This window comes from Purpureocillium takamizusanense, chromosome 7, assembly GCF_022605165.1.
Source record: "Purpureocillium takamizusanense chromosome 7, complete sequence".
Lineage (NCBI taxonomy): Eukaryota > Fungi > Ascomycota > Sordariomycetes > Hypocreales > Ophiocordycipitaceae > Purpureocillium > Purpureocillium takamizusanense.
The window spans coordinates 2,191,612-2,206,271 of record NC_063074.1 but is presented as its reverse complement, the minus strand read 5'-3'; the positions used below and the strand labels follow the sequence as shown (position 1 = coordinate 2,206,271).

At 62.1% G+C, this 14,660-nt stretch overlaps 6 protein-coding genes across 6 annotated transcripts; 3 read left to right on the top strand and 3 right to left on the bottom strand.

Moving 5' to 3' along the window:
- Positions 1–885: 885 nt before the first annotated feature.
- On the top strand, positions 886–2,042 carry JDV02_007971 (Inositol-phosphate phosphatase; the record flags this gene model as incomplete). The annotated part of the gene is made up of 3 exons (XM_047989525.1): positions 886–1,006; positions 1,113–1,271; positions 1,423–2,042. 3 exons carry the CDS (start codon positions 886–888, stop codon positions 2,040–2,042), a joined length of 900 nt encoding a protein of 299 aa, XP_047845527.1.
- Positions 2,043–2,261: 219 nt separating this feature from the next.
- JDV02_007970 (uncharacterized protein) lies at positions 2,262–5,109 on the bottom strand. The gene has a single exon (XM_047989524.1). It carries the CDS (start codon positions 4,375–4,377, stop codon positions 2,467–2,469), a length of 1,911 nt encoding a protein of 636 aa, XP_047845526.1. The 5' UTR covers positions 4,378–5,109; the 3' UTR covers positions 2,262–2,466.
- Positions 5,110–5,434: 325 nt separating this feature from the next.
- On the bottom strand, positions 5,435–7,514 carry JDV02_007969 (uncharacterized protein). The gene is made up of 4 exons (XM_047989523.1): positions 7,415–7,514; positions 6,801–7,246; positions 5,897–6,720; positions 5,435–5,821 (listed from the first exon to the last, which is right to left on the bottom strand). Exons 2-4 carry the CDS (start codon positions 7,167–7,169, stop codon positions 5,680–5,682), a joined length of 1,335 nt encoding a protein of 444 aa, XP_047845525.1. The 5' UTR covers positions 7,170–7,246; positions 7,415–7,514; the 3' UTR covers positions 5,435–5,679.
- A 1,160-nt stretch (positions 7,515–8,674) lies between these two features.
- JDV02_007968 (Phospholipase A(2)) lies at positions 8,675–11,945 on the top strand. The gene has a single exon (XM_047989522.1). The coding sequence runs from the start codon at positions 8,945–8,947 to the stop codon at positions 11,405–11,407; it is 2,463 nt and encodes an 820-aa protein (XP_047845524.1). The 5' UTR covers positions 8,675–8,944; the 3' UTR covers positions 11,408–11,945.
- On the bottom strand, positions 11,435–13,093 carry mrpl3 (54S ribosomal protein L3 mitochondrial). The gene has a single exon (XM_047989521.1). The coding sequence runs from the start codon at positions 12,872–12,874 to the stop codon at positions 11,681–11,683; it is 1,194 nt and encodes a 397-aa protein (XP_047845523.1). The 5' UTR covers positions 12,875–13,093; the 3' UTR covers positions 11,435–11,680.
- A 135-nt stretch (positions 13,094–13,228) lies between these two features.
- JDV02_007966 (uncharacterized protein) lies at positions 13,229–13,973 on the top strand (the record flags this gene model as incomplete). The annotated part of the gene is made up of 3 exons (XM_047989520.1): positions 13,229–13,326; positions 13,390–13,734; positions 13,820–13,973. The coding sequence occupies 3 exons, from the start codon at positions 13,229–13,231 to the stop codon at positions 13,893–13,895; spliced, it is 519 nt and encodes a 172-aa protein (XP_047845522.1). The 3' UTR covers positions 13,896–13,973.
- Between the last annotated feature and the right edge of the window lie 687 nt (positions 13,974–14,660).

Sequence of the window (14,660 nt, the reverse complement as noted above, 5' to 3'; positions counted from 1 at the left end):
AGGGAAACAAACGAAGAAGATCCGGGGGCTGTGCTGCAGAGGTGGCCGTGACACGATGGCAACCGTTGGCTCTGCATAGGCATGGGCTAGGGCTTGCTTGGGCGCCGGCGCTGGGGCCCGGCCGTCATGTTGGCCCAGACGCGGACGCAAACATGCTCGTATAGCGATGTCGATGTCGCACGAGCTCCTGAAGCCACCAGCGCGGGGAACAAAAGTCGTGCGTGCGTGCGTGCGTGCTTGCTTTCTTGACGACTCTTGTTGTGCCTCGCGGCAATGGGAGGAGACAAAACGAGGAGATGGAGATGGGAGTTTCTGGTGTTTTGGCTTGTACCTCTCTGGCGAAGGCGCTCTCTGTACTGTGTGCAACTCGGGCAATTGCGGCGCGTCGGTTCTGACGATGCCGATGTGAATATGACCAGGCGTCGGATCGTGATGCCTTTGCACTGCACGCGTCGACTCTGTGAGGCCCGAGACACGCAGCAGTGTTCTTGTTGTCTAGTGCTTACAGGGGCGTTGGCCTGATGGTGGCTGCTGTTGGCGCGCTTTCTTACTTGCGTATACAGGTTTCTAACTAGAATCATGATCCATGGATGTTGCATCAGACGTGGATGGATGGATGCCCCGCCAAAAGCTCAAGCTCCGGTGTCCCGTCCTGCCGCCCCGCCATCAAATAAATGGTGGAGACGCTCAAACATCCCACCTTCAACAACACTCTCGACCTCACGGCTCGACACACCATCCTCCCGACGATTGACGCAGCACGTAGACAGACAGCCGTCGGTCTCTCAATTCGATTCGGCGCAGTCGATTAAGGGGAACACTACGTTTTTGTTTTTTTGCGCCCCGATTCCTTCTGCCCTGCCCTGACCCCTTCCCGCTACCATCATGGCCGACGTCGTCGACCTTCAAGCCGTCCACGACGCAATGGTGTCGGCGGCGTACGAGGCGGGCAAGATGATTCTGGCCGCCAACCCGGCCGACATTGACACGGGCACGAAGCTGAACTGTACGCCCCCCCCCCCCCCCCCCCCCCCCCCCCGTTTTCAACTCGCCAAAAAAAAAAAAGAACAAGAAGGAAAAAAGGAAATTTGGCTAACACCGCCACGCGGCAGCCGTCGACATCGTCACAGAGGTGGACAAGGGCGTCGAAAAGATGGTGTCGGGCCGTCTGGCCGCGGCGTTCCCTTCGTTCGCCTTTATGGGCGAGGAGACGTACAAGCCCGGCATGCGGCTGGGGCCGGAGCCGACGTTTGTGGTCGACCCTATTGACGGTGCGTGCCCTCTGCCCGCCCCTTGTTTTTCGTTTCTTTCCTCTTTTCCTTTGGGGCCCCTGCATCATGATGATGATGGTGATGAGGATGAGGACGATGAGGACGATGGCAAGGACAGCCAAACGCTGACGGCCAAGGGGGGCACGCGCAGGCACCACCAACTTTGTGCACTCGTTCCCCAACGCGTGCATCTCGCTCGGCCTGGCCGTCGACCGCCGCCCCGTCGTGGGCGTCATCTACAACCCGTGGCAGGACCTGCTCTTCACGGCGGTGCGCGGGCGCGGTGCGCACATGACGCGCGGGCGCGGCACGGCGCCGCAGCGGCTCCCCCTGGCGCGCTCCCCGCGGCCCCTCGCCGGGCTCGGCTCGGCGCTGCTGGCCGTCGAGTGGGGGTCGGACCGCGAGGGCGCAAACTTCGAGGCCAAGGCCGCCGTGTTCCGCCAGCTGGCCGCCAGCCGCGAGTCGGGCGGCAGCATGGTCCACTCGCTGCGCAGCGTGGGCTCCGCCGCGCTCAACCTCGCCGCCGTCGCCGCGGGCCAGCTCGACGCCTACTGGGAGGGCGGCTGCTGGGCCTGGGACGTCTGCGCCGGCTGGTGCATCCTCGAGGAGTCGGGCGGCGGCCGCGTCGTCGGCGGGAACCCCGGCGAGTGGGACACGCCCCTCGAGTCGCGCGTGTACCTGGCCGTGCGCGGCGCCCCCGCGGGCCAGAAGGAGCTGATTGAGGAGTTTTGGGCCGTCGTGGGCGACCGCCGGCTGGAGTACTCTGTGTAGCAAGGGGGTGGTGGTGGTGGTGGTGGTGAAACAATGGAGACTGATGATGCTACTGTGATGGGGCAAGATGGAGCCTTTTGCTTCTTGCCAAGCCGATATATATATACGCGCGCGCGTGTGTGTATCTCATATGTATATATATAGAGTCTACATAAACGTGCCCGATATATGGCAACAAGGCACACCCGCAACGGGTCTTGTTATACACGTTGAAGTCAGAAAACGCCCCTCAATGCTGCTTGTAGCCGTCTCCAGTATGATGCTTTCACAGAACTTGTTTCGATGATGCCGTAGCCACGCTATGCCGGGTAATATTCATATCGATGATGAGAAAAATGACTAGAGAGAAGAAACCACCCCAAACGAGAGGGGCATCGGTGGGCCAAAGAGGGAAAAGGAGAAGAAGGAGAAGAAAACAGACTTTTTAGCTGCTAAACTTGCTCCTGGCGCGCAGCCTCGCGCCGTACACCCACAGCAAGACGGGGCTCGGCCAGCCGATGCCGACGGCGCAGGCGGCGAGGACGGTGCCGCCCTTGCCGAAGCCCAGGGCGGCGTACATGTAGGGGGCGAAGAGGGGGAAGCCGAAGCCGGCGAGGCTGCGCAGGACGGTCATGGCGCCGACGGCGCTGGCGGCGTAGCGGGCGTACGAGTCGACCATGTAGCCCTGGACGCACTGGAAGCTGATGATGGTGCCGGCGGCGTAGATGGCGGCGCCGACGTTGGGCCAGACCCAGTGGGCGGCGGCGTCGGCGGTCCACGAGTAGACGAGCAGGCCGGCGGGGACGAGGAGGGCGCCGGGGACCATCATGGGGACGCGGAACTCGGGGCGGCCGGGCCCGCCGCCGGGCACGTAGCGGCGCTTGAGGGCGGCGTAGATGCGGTCCTGCAGCGGGGCGCAGACCTGCGTGCCGATGAAGAAGCCGATGCCCAGCGACAGGTAGTTGAGGCCGCCGACGCCGACCGACTCGTGGTACGTGCCGGTCCAGAGGGCGGGGAAGGTGGAGAGGACGAGGTAGATCATGCCGTAGAGGTACATCATGTAGAGGGACATGACCTGCACGATGGGCTGGGTGAGGAGCAGGCGGAAGGGCCGGGTGAGGGCGACGGCGAGCGTCTGCGCGAGGGTGCGGTCCGGGCGGTCGTAGGCGGTGCGCAGGAGGGCGTTGCCCGTCTGCCGGGCGAGGAGGGCGCGGCGGCGCTGCAGCAGGACGGGCGCGTACGTCTCCTGGAGGAAGAGCAGGCCCGCGGCCTGGACGACGCCGCAGGCGATGGTGGTGCTGTAAAAGACCCAGCGCCAGCTGGTGCGCTCGGCGATCCAGCCGCCGGCGATGGGGCCGATGGCCGGGCCCAGCAGCGGCATGAGCGAGTAGACGCTCATGGCCTTGCCGCGCTGCTCCGGGTCGAAGAGGTCGCTGAGGAGGCCGCCGCCGATGGCCAGGGGCGCCGAGCCGCCGATGCCGGCGAGGAAGCGGAAGGCGATCATCTGGGCCTCGGTGCGGGCGAAGCCGCAGCCGAGGTTGAAGACGAGGAAGACGAGGTTGGACGACTGCAGCACGATGGTGCGCCCGTACAGCTCCGACAGGGGGCCCCAGGCGAGGGGGCCGAGGGCGTAGGCGGCCACGAAGATGGACAGCACGAGGGCGCGCTCCAGCTCGCCCTCGATGGCCAGGTCGTCGCCGATGGCGTTGAGCGCCGGCGCCACCATCGACGACGCCACCGGCGAGATGAGCGTGAACGAGGACACGCACAGCACCGCCGCCCACTTGCGCTTCATGGTCCAGTTCTTGGGGTTGTCCGGGTCGTCGCGGCCTGCCCACTGCACGAGATTCGGGTCGTTGTCCATGGCGACGGCGGCAACGGGCTCTCCCCCCTCCCCGGCCGACGCCGCCGCCAACTTGTCCCCGTCATTGTTGCCATCAACGCCGCCGAGCTCGAGATCCCGCTGGTTGGGGATGCCGTCTCTGACCTCGGAGACGGTCCGAGACAGGACATCGCCTCTTGCCGCCGCCGCCTTGACTGACGTTTTGGCCCTGGCGGCGACGCGAGGGGGTCCCGGAGCCGACGGCTCGTCGCTGCAGCTGCGGTCCCGGCTGGATTCCGACGTGGAGGAGGCCTCGTCATCGTCCGAGTCGTCCGTCAGGTCGCGCAGATGTTCGTGCTTCTCCGCGTCGAAGCTAGAGCGCGGCAGTGCAGAGCGATCCTCCGACAGCTGGCCATGGTGCTGCCAAGTCACGGTGTTGGCGGTCGAGGGTGACCTGGGCGTGGCTGCGACCGGAGGAGCAGGTTGTTGATGTTGATGTTGTTGTTGTTGTGCGTCCAAGTTCTTTTCATCCATGGTGTACTAGTTGCAAAGGATGGCCATGGACCTATCCGCACCCGTAACTATGCAGTCGTGCGGCGGAAAAAAGTCTTGCGTGCGTGCGTGTGTTGGAGGTGACGGCAATATCGTCGGGTCGCGTGTCTCACTTATACCGGAGCGGACGGGCGTCTAAGTCGACCGAGGGGTCGTCCGTGTCAACCCGGGGTGGTGGCGGCGGCGGCGGGCTGTGCCAAGGGGGCAAACAAATCTCGGAGCAGTGACCAGGTGAGTTGATTCCAGAAGGTACAGCGAGCAGGGGAGAGATGTTGGGCGAGGGATGCCGCGGAAAGGATGCAAAGGAGAGAGAGAGTGTGTAGAGAGAAGAAAGAGAGAGAGAGAGAGAGGAGCGAGGACCTCACCAGCAAAGGTCCATGCATCGTTGACAGGAATTGAACAAGCTGAGAAAGAAACCCTCCCTTCTCTCACACACAACTCCGCACTGCGCCCGGAGCGCATCGCACGGCATTGGTATCGCATCACACCGCATCGGCATCGCGGCGCAGCGCGCCCTCGGGTCGGGTAGCCGAGGCGTGGAAATCTCCTTCTCTCTTGTCCCATTCGCACTGCCAGTCCATCAACCAAGTCCACCAACCGGTTAGTCCTGCAAGGAAAAGGAGCGGGCTGGTTCCGTCGGCTTGGGCGCCGATCCGTCGCCGAACCGGCGCCGTCCAGGGAACCGGATGGAGTGGCGTTGGTAACTAGTTGAACGACTAATGTGTTGTACGTAGTTGGCCCGGACCGCTCCCGTCGACCCATTTGCCCGCGTTGTTGGCACCAGCTCCAAGTTACTCCGTCCGTGACGTGGGCGAGCCCCGGACACGTCTGTCGGGCCCGAGGGTCGGCCACGGTAACTCCATGGATCGTCTTGCTCGACCCGGACGGGCTAGAGCTCTAACTTAACTAGTCCATGGATCGAGCCGCTTACTTGCCCGTCTCCCAACTCCGCCTTTGTCTTTCTTTAGTTAGTGATTTTGAAGAAGAAAAGAATGACAAAATATCACCATGCCGACCTCGCTCGCGGCCTCTTGTAAAACGCCAGTTTATTTGTCAGAGGCAAAAACGATTTTGCTAGTATGCGAAACAAGCCTGCCCAGCCCCGATCCTGGACCGGGCCTCGTCCAGCATCACGGATTCCCCCATTCGCGCGCGCGTCTCCCAAACATACATTGCCAGACGCGGTGCGCCCTCTGATTGTCAAAAGTCATTCGTCTTTTGCTGCCCGTCCCTTCCAGAACAAGATAACGCCTTTGTGAATGTGTCATGGCCTCCGAATTACTCTCACGAGGCCGCAGCCGTCTCCTTGCTGTCCACCTTCTTCGCAGCCGGTGCTCCCTCGGCGGCGCCGCCCTCGTCATCGCGCGCCCGCTTGCCGTTGGCTGCCGGCGCGTCCTCGCTCGTCGACTGAATGCGCGGCTTGGCACTGTACAAGCTGTCAGTCGTGTCTCTCTGTCTCTGTACGCCACCTTGCCTGTAAGCATGCATGAGGGAAACCTACTCCTTAAAGTCGTCTCGGCGCTCCTCGCCCTTGCCGTCCCGGCGATCGCGGTCTCGGCCGCCGTGGTCCCGGCCCCCGCGCCCGAACCCACGGCCCCTGCCGCCCCGGCCCCGACCGCGCCCGCCCCGCCCACCCTGGAAGCCGTGCTTCTGGTCGTGGTCGCGCCGCTTCTTCCAGTCGTCGCGGTCGCGTGGCCCCGCATTGTCCTTGCCGCGGTATCCCCTCTTGGCGCTGGGGTCGCGGCCCTCGAAGAACCGCTTGGTGCTGGTCGAGCTGGGCTCCAGCTTGCCCTGGCGGATCATGTCGCTCTTCTCCTCGCAGTAGTCCTTCTTGGTCATGATTTTGAGGTCGTGCTCCTTGTACTTGGGCGCCGGCTCCAGCGCCACAAACTTCTTGGCCGCATCCTCATCGGGGAAGGTCACGAAGACGGAGCCCTTGAACAGGCCCTCGGGTGTGCGGCGCAGCTTCAGGCCCTTGATCTCGCCGTACTGCGCGAAGAAGCTCTCCAGGTCAAACTGTGTGTCGGGGTTCTCGTCGCCGAAGCCCTTGACGTAGACGGTTGCGGCCTCAGCCTTGGCACGGCTCTCGGCCATAGGCTTGTAAGGCACCTTGCGCTTGATGACCTCCTCGCCCTCCTCACCCGACACCTCGAGAAACTTGCTCTCGCGCAGCGCCGCGACCACGGCGCTGTAGGGCTGGAAGACGCGCATGCGCTTGAACGAGTGGATCTTGGAGATGGGCATGGGCTTGTTGGCCGTTCCCTCGCAGGACTCCCACATGAACTTATCTTGCGGGAAGTTCCAGTCTCCAAAGTAGAACTCGACCTAGACAAACAAGAAAAGAAGAGAAGTGGTCAGCCGCTGCGCGACGAAGCCAGTGAAACCTCTGGGGCCATCATCATTACCTGCTTGCGGATGGCCTCGGGGTCATCGACGTCCTTGCGGGTGCTGGGGTCGAACTTGACATTGTTGCGCGGGTTCTCCTGGTCGATCTTGGCCGTCGTCTTGATGATGTTCTTGCCCGAGGTGGCGGCAGGCTTCTCTTCGGCGGGCTTCTCTTCGGCAGGCTTCTCTTCGGCAGGCTTCTCTTCGGCAGGCTTCTCGTCGGCGGGCTTCTCGCTGGCCGGCTCTTCGCTGGCCGGCTCGTCCTTGGTGGCCTCAGGTGCGGTCTCGGCGGGCTGAGCCTCCTCCTCGATGGGCTGGGCCTTGTCCTCGGCGACCTCGGGGGCCTGGACAGCCTCGGCGGGCTGGGTGGTCGTGTCGGCCTCGCTCATTCTGACTGGAGCACAGAGGCAAGCGACTCGATGCAGACGAGTGGGTGAATGGATATGCAAATGGACGAAACAGACTTCTGGAGCGACGAGAGAAAGAATTGTGAGCGGTCGTTCAGTCAATCGCTTCCGCCGTGGATGGGTGGCGGGATTGAGCGAGAGAAGAGTCACCGGCGAGGCGAGGCGAGGCGACGCCGTCCATTCGCTCAAAGGATAAGGCCGGATAAGAGGGAAGGGGAAAGGCTCACCTGGCGCAATGACACACTCAAGCGGACGCAAGTCGTGCGAGATGGAGGCAATGCAGCGATTGATGGTGCCAGGAAGCGTCGTCCGTGGCACTCACTTTGTGCTCAGACTGGGGGAGAAAAAAAAAGAGACTGCCCAAGGATTTCTGCCACGGCGGGCAGAAGCTCTGCATGGAGCGCAGCGCAGCGAAAATCTAAAAAATGCGCCCTCACCGCCCGCGCCTCCCCCACTTTGCCTTGAGGTCACTGCCGCCCACTGCCCACCTGGAGCGCTGTCGGGTGGGACCGTCCTGCACAGATGCAGGCGACTCAGCAATTGGCGCCCCGCAGTCTCTCTGCTCGAAAGTGTCATACTGTACAATTCAGTTAGCACTGTCCTTGGCAGGGTGCCAGGAGCAATCGACTGGTGCAAAAGTTCGTCCGACGCCCCGATATGTACCAAAGTATACCTTTACTGTAGGGCTGAGATGCCGTGACGTCTTGGCCGATGCGAGTCGCTCCAGCCCTCCGCTGCCGCTGGATAGCCCGTATACTGTAGTCTGTACGTATAGACAACTATTCTGGAACCTGAAGCTCGACTGGAGATTCCCGTTGCAGCCGCCTCAGATCGCCATGCGGGGCAATTAGCGCCATGTACTATTTAATTGATCCATACCACGAGAAGGATAACCGTCGCACGCCGAGTAGGTCCAGCAACACAAGTCTGAATCTATATAAAGCATCAAGCACGAACCAAATAGGCTCTCTCAGCCCCGGTTCCACCACGAGAGAAACCACCGCATGCAGGAACTCTGCGGCGGAGACTCGCCCACTGCCTGGGGCCAATGGAAAGCGCAGCGATGGCCCGTTCCTCTGTCTCACTCACCTCCAACTCGATCGAAGCCAAGACGAGCGGCGCTCGGCGATCTATCTACCTTTATAGGGCACTGCACTGCCGCTGCTGGGCATGCTCGGTAGATTGTACAGATAGGTTATAAAGCAGTGCAAAGGAACCAAGAAGCTGCGCATAGTAGCAATCGGTTATTTATTTTTATGTCAATTCAGCAAGTCCGGCCACAGTGACGGAATCAGCAGGGACGCAATCGCATCGCCGATCCTAAAAAAAAAGTCAAAAACGCTTCCAGTGCAGCTCGATGCAGAGCAATGGGAAACAAATGACATAAGCAGCCAGCCAGCTGGCCCTGCCCTGCCCTGCCCTGCCCTGATCATGGCCGAGCTAAGCCTGAAGCTGCCGCCGCATCTCTCAACCTTATTAAAGTTCCGCCTCACCACCGACTTCCGGCATGTGAAAAACGGACCGCCCTCTTCTTTCTCCAGGCCATTGGGTTTCTGCGAGCTGTGCTGTGCGCCTCGTCACCGACACGCGACCTCAGCCGGCCGTGGCAGCGGCAGACGCAATTGCCCTTCATTGACGTCACTCCGCTCTCACTGCTTAGCGCTGGCCATGCATCAACCGCGAATGGGTCCCCGTACCTGACCGAGCCGGCCCAGCTATCGAGTTACCTGTTGTTACCTTGCCCGGTGGCCGCGACCATGAGACGCATCGATCGTCTTACCGGCCCCTTGTTGGCGACTCTACGCCGCGCGCCCAAGGCCGTTGCACGCCCCGGCTCGCCGCTCCCGAGGCCGTTGCGCCGTGGCTTCTTCACAAAGGCTACGAGCCCGCGACTGCAAGACCGCATCGGTGCCACCCTGCCCGCCGCCATCATTACCAGCGGCCTCTTCGTATGGTGGCTCTACCCCTCAGATGATTTCGCTGAGCTGTCCTCCACGCCCAGAGGACGGCGTCATGGTGGGCGTGATGCGCACGCCGATCTGGAAGATGACCTGGACCACGTGGCCGAGCAGGACAATGCCGACGACCAACAGGACGACCAGTCCGCGTGGACCAACTTTGCTCGCCGCTTCGAGTCCATCTCTCTCATGTCTGATCTCGAGTGGACCGAGTGGTCGGACCGGCTTGTCGGCTTCATACTTCCCGAGTGGTCCAAGCTGCTGCCGGGCTACATGAGAAAGCTCCAGCGTGAGCTGTCCATGTCACCGGGCTCCCTGGCCGACGAGATATGGCAAGAGGCACACGACCCTCTCGCCAACCCCGAGATACGGTACTCTGCCCGCGTTCGAGTGTCATCCGACCTGTGCGACGAGGAAAAGGAGTACCTGTCCCGCAGACGAAAGGTGGCCCGAGTGGCCCTGGCGAAATATCTCGGCCTTGGGGAGGAGGATGTGCACCCTGATGATGTTCCCACCATTGCCATGTGCGGCTCGGGCGGTGGCCTCCGTGCCCTCATCGCCGGCACGGGTTCGCTCCTGGCAACAGAGGAGGATGGACTGTTCGACTGCGTCACTTACACGGCCGGTGTGAGTGGCTCCTGCTGGCTGCAAACCCTGTACCTTTCATCCTTCACCGGCAGCATTGGAGCCCTGCTGGAGCATCTCAAGGCACGCGCGTCGACACATATTGCTTACCCGCCGGTGGCCTTTCATTCGCTCATATCTCTGCCCACGAGCAAGTACCTGCTGAGCGGTCTGGTGGAGAAGCTCAAGGGCGACTCCAAGGCCGACTTTGGTCTGGTGGACATATATGGCCTTTTGCTTGGTGCACGATATCTTGTGCCCAAAGGCGAGTTGGGTGTCAACGATCGGGATTTCAAGCTGTCGAACCAACGCGACTACGTCAAGCTGGGCCAACGGCCCTTGCCGATTTACACGGCAGTCCGACACGAGATTCCCCAAGTCAGTGAAGACGCCACGGCAAGCCCCTCCGAGGCAGCAAAGGAACAGGCAAAGCAGGAAGCGTGGTTTCAATGGTTCGAAATAACGCCCTACGAATTCTTTTGCGAGGAATTCGGGGCTGGCATCCCGACCTGGGCCATGGGGAGGAGATTCAGAGACGGCAGTGACGTGCCTCCTGAAGACAGTTTCCACCTGCCCGAAATTCGCGTTCCACTCCTCATGGGCATCTTTGGCAGCGCCTTTTGTGCCACGTTGAGCCATTACTACAAGGAGATCAGGCCGCTGGTGCAGAGCCTGACCGGCTTCAGCACCGTCGACGACCTCGTGTCCGGGAGGGACGACGACCTGGTCAAGGTGCATCCAATCGACCCCGCCAGCATCCCGAATTTTGCCTACAACATGTACGGGAAGCTGGCCAAGACAACGCCTCAGAGCATCTACCAGCAAGAGTATATTCAACTGATGGATGCCGGCATGTCCAACAACTTACCCATTTACCCACTCTTGCGCCCTGGTCGCGACGTCGACGTCCTCATTGCGTTTGATGCCTCGGCCGACATCAAGTCGGACAACTGGCTCTCGGTGGCGGACGGGTACGCCCGCCAGCGAGGCATCAAGGGGTGGCCAGTCGGCATCGGGTGGCCCAAACCCGGCGAGTCCGTCAAGCAGACGACAAGAGAGCTCGCCGGCGCCGAGGCAGACTCGATGCGCGAAGCGGAGCAGAGAGTGCGGGATGCAAAGGCAGACCAGACGGCTCTCCGCGAGCAGGCAGGAGACAAGGCCAAGGACCTCTCCGGCAAGGACGAAGAAGCCAAGTTTGAGCCGGGAGACGAGGAGGCCGGCGATCTGGGCTACTGCACTGTCTGGGTCGGGACCACGCAAGAACGCACGTCGGAGCCGCCACCCCCGTCTAAGAAGATCTCCGAGGCCAATACCTTCAACCTCATGCGGCCCGACGCCGGCATCGCCGTCGTCTACCTCCCCTTCCTCTCCAACGACAGGGTCCCCGACATTTCCCCCGGCACGTCCGAGTTCCTCAGCACCTGGAACTTCGTCTACACCCCGGAGCAAATCGACAGCGTCGTGCGGCTCGCGCGCGCCAACTACGAAGAGGGCAAGCAGCAGATCCGATCGACCGTTCGCGCCGTCTACGAGCGTAAGAAGCAGCTCCGCGAAAAGGCCGAGAAGGAGGTGCAGGAGACGAAGCTGCGGAAGAATGCGCGGAGGGCTCTCATGGGCCACGGGGACCAGTTCAGCTGAAATCGTGTCACTAGACGTTTGGATATTGGAGGCCATCTGCCCTAGACATTTTAATGCAAATACAGTGAAAAGCCAACTACGTAGCCATGTTGGCTTTTGGTCTGCCCGTGCCGCAATGAGCCTTGATTTGTTTTGTTTTACAGAGTGTTGTTAATGTACATACGCCGATGATGGGTCGTATGATCCAAACCCGCTTCCAGTCCACCCAGCACCATCATCACTGTACCTCGTACGCCAGTCCCGCCGCCCGTCCGCCGTGACGTCTCGAAACGTTTAGATGATCTCTCCGATGTCGATGTGCGGCGCCTTCCACGGCTGCGCGCCCTCCTCCATCGTGTCGCTCGGCACCCGCACCTTGTTCCCGGGGCTGTACAGGTACCAAGCCTTGAGGGCGTTCATCGACGCCTTCCGCCTCGCGATGTCGAGGCTCGGCCCGGCGCCCTCTCCCAGCTTCTCCTTGCCGCTGTAGATGCCGACCACATAGACGGGCGTCCGCGACAGCCGGCCCGTCTCGCTCTCCAGCCGGGCCAGCGGCGCCTCGAAGCCCTCGCGGGCGCACAGCATGGCGAGCTCGCGCGTCGGCAGCTTGAACTCGAAGAGCACCGACGGGTCAATCTGCCGAGATAGGATGTGTGATGTCACAAACGCCTTGGCGGCTTCGCGGCCGCAGTGGGCGTATATCGACCCGACGACGGAGCGGACGAACGAGGCAAAGGCCTCATCCTGCAGGTGCTCGCTGCCCTCCGCGGCGCCCTCTCCCTCCTTTACGGGCTTGGCCAGGGCATCGCCGAAGTCGTCGTCGAGGACGACCCGGCTGCTGATGCCGCGGCGGTACTCGGCATTCCTCTGCGCCTCAGACCGCACGTAGCCCCATCGGGCGTGGAGCGTGGGCTGGTCTGTGGCGGCGTGATGCGGCGTCCATTGTAGCAGGCCCGGGTCGACCTCCTCGCCGGGCGCGGCGGCCGCCTCGACGCCCCATCGCCGGGCGACTTGCTGCAGCGACTCGGGGCCGGCGTAGGCGCGCAGGGCCTCGTACAGAATGGCCATGGGCAGACGCGGCCACTTGCAGACGAGGTATTCGAGCACGTGGTAGTTGACGAGCGTGCTGCCGAGGAAGGCGAGGCTCGAGTTGTTGAAGCCCGGACTGGAGTCGGCGGACGGGGTGACGAGGCAGCGGGCGAGCGTCTCGAGGGGAATCTTCTTGGAGAGCGACAGGCGGGCGTGCATGGCGGCGAGCTTGGCCGAGTCGGCGGCCCGGTGGTGCGGCGGCGAGGGCAGCGGTATCCTGGCCTCCTCCTCGGCCTCGAGTGTGGGCGCGTGATGCTCCGAGGCGGCGGCGGCAGATGAGGACTGGCAGCGGAGGGCGTGGATGAAAAAGGGCTGTCGTCTAGAGGCGGCGGCCGGGCAAGCTCCAGCGCGAGCTTGGAGCAATTGCCCGCTCCATCGTGCCGCCCGTAACCTCTTCATGAGGCCAAGAGTGAAAGAGGGCAAATTGGCCCCGGGTCGCACGCCTCGCGTAGGAGTGGCAGTGCCGTGCCGTGCTCGAGGGGATTCGCGTGGGCGGAGGGATTGGGGGGAGGAATTAACTTGGTTTGCGGGAGTGATTCGTCGAGGTGCAACGTGCTGCTCTCCCAAAGTCGCGGAAAAAAGTTCTGCGTCCCCTGCGCCAGAGTCGTGTGAGCGCTGGCCGCCTGAGGAACTACCAGAGAGGCTCCATTGCTCACTGGCTCTACTGCCGGCGCCTAGGTAGGGGCGACAGGCGGAATATCCTCGGCCCGCGTGGAGACTGTGGCCCGTCCACACGCAAGCCTCCGAATGCCCATGACCGACCACGCCTTGGTTCGCGGATTGCATTCGGCCAGACGCAATTGCGCACCCAGCATCTCCCTCACGCACCCATCGACAAGTCAATCAACATGGTGAGTGCCTCCCCGACTAGCATCGCACACATGCGACCGCACGCCTAGCTAACCCGCGCACAGGGCGGTGGTGGAAAAATCCCGTAAGTCTAGCCTCCTCGTACCGCTGCACCGCAACGCGGGACCCCGTCCCCCCCGAACATTGAGACAATCCGCAGCACCGATCTCGACCTATCTCAATCGAACCCGCGCAGTCCTCTCTGACATGACGTCCCTGCATCTCAGGTATCCCAAGCACGTGTGGTCGCCGGCCGGTGGCTGGTACGCGCAGCCCGCTAACTGGAGGGCCAACACGCTCATCGCCGGTGCCGTCCTCGTCGGCGTGGTAGCCGTTACCTGGAGGTTCAGTGCCGAGCGGGAAACGTGGGCGCGCAAGCCCGAGTCCTGGGAATGGCACCCGAGCAGATAGTACGTCAATTCTACCCGGCGCTGGCCCGAGCGGCAGACGCGACGTCCCTGGCTTCGATGCCGTTACTGACGACGTGGATCGCAGCTGGTCTAAGCAGCTGATTGAGTGGGACAAGGAGGACCGGTTGAAGGCGAATGCATCCAAGGCGGCCAAGGAGTGATTCATAGACGAGTCGGAGAAACACCCGTGTACAAATTACTTTGATATCAAACACCATCATCGACGACCACCTACGAGATTTTCGACGTGCTTTGTGCATTGCCCGATCTTCCGCTTTGCCGAGCGACGAGACTGCGTTCAGTCACCACAAGTTAACACTGCCCAAATTGCTGGCACATGGCGCCAACATGTGATGCGACGACGACGTGGCTCCTCGGTGCGTTTTATGGTGGCCCTGGCAATGTTGGTGCGTGCCCTGCGCACGACTGCCGAGTTGCGAGTGTCTCGTTGGTGCTTGTCGTGTCAGTGTTTCCTTGATAGCTACTCGGGAGCGGCCATGTGTCGAGACGCTGGGAAGAGGAGTGCCACGCCGACCCTGCTTACTACGTCGTCACGCGCTGTGTGACATGGAAGACGCATGTCGACTCAGTCGCTCGAGCATGTGTGCTTCATGAGTGCAGCGCGCCGTGTGTGTGCGTGTGCGTGTGTGTGTGTGTGCGTTTGTGCATGAATGACTCCCGGTAGCGGACATGGAACGGCAGCCGTGGCTTACGCGTCGGGTCCAGGCCAGGCTTCGGTTGAAGTCGTGGAGGGTGTCTCTTATTACAAGGTATCAAGGCCTGAGATGCTGTCATTGGCGGTGCTGGGACGGGGGTTCGAAGTCCAGCCATGTCGACGGTGATGCGCGCTCTACTGGGGCCGACGGCACGTACTACCCTCCAGCGCCTGGGAAGGTGCCAGCTAACCCGTCCGTACGGTATCCCGT

Bases quoted from the DNA above. Each gene is read 5' to 3' on its own strand.
- JDV02_007970 (XM_047989524.1), bottom strand. From the start codon at position 4,377: ATGGATGAAAAGAACTTGGACGCACAACAACAACAACATCAACATCAA.
- JDV02_007968 (XM_047989522.1), top strand. From the start codon at position 8,945: ATGAGACGCATCGATCGTCTTACCGGCCCCTTGTTGGCGACTCTACGC.
- JDV02_007969 (XM_047989523.1), bottom strand. From the start codon at position 7,169: ATGAGCGAGGCCGACACGACCACCCAGCCCGCCGAGGCTGTCCAGGCC. The intron at 6,721-6,800 runs GTAATGATGATG...TTGTTTGTCTAG, and splicing joins CCGAGGCCATCCGCAAGCAG to GTCGAGTTCTACTTTGGAGA. The intron at 5,822-5,896 runs GTAGGTTTCCCT...CAGCTTGTACAG, and splicing joins CGCCGAGACGACTTTAAGGA to TGCCAAGCCGCGCATTCAGT.
- mrpl3 (XM_047989521.1), bottom strand. From the start codon at position 12,874: ATGAAGAGGTTACGGGCGGCACGATGGAGCGGGCAATTGCTCCAAGCT.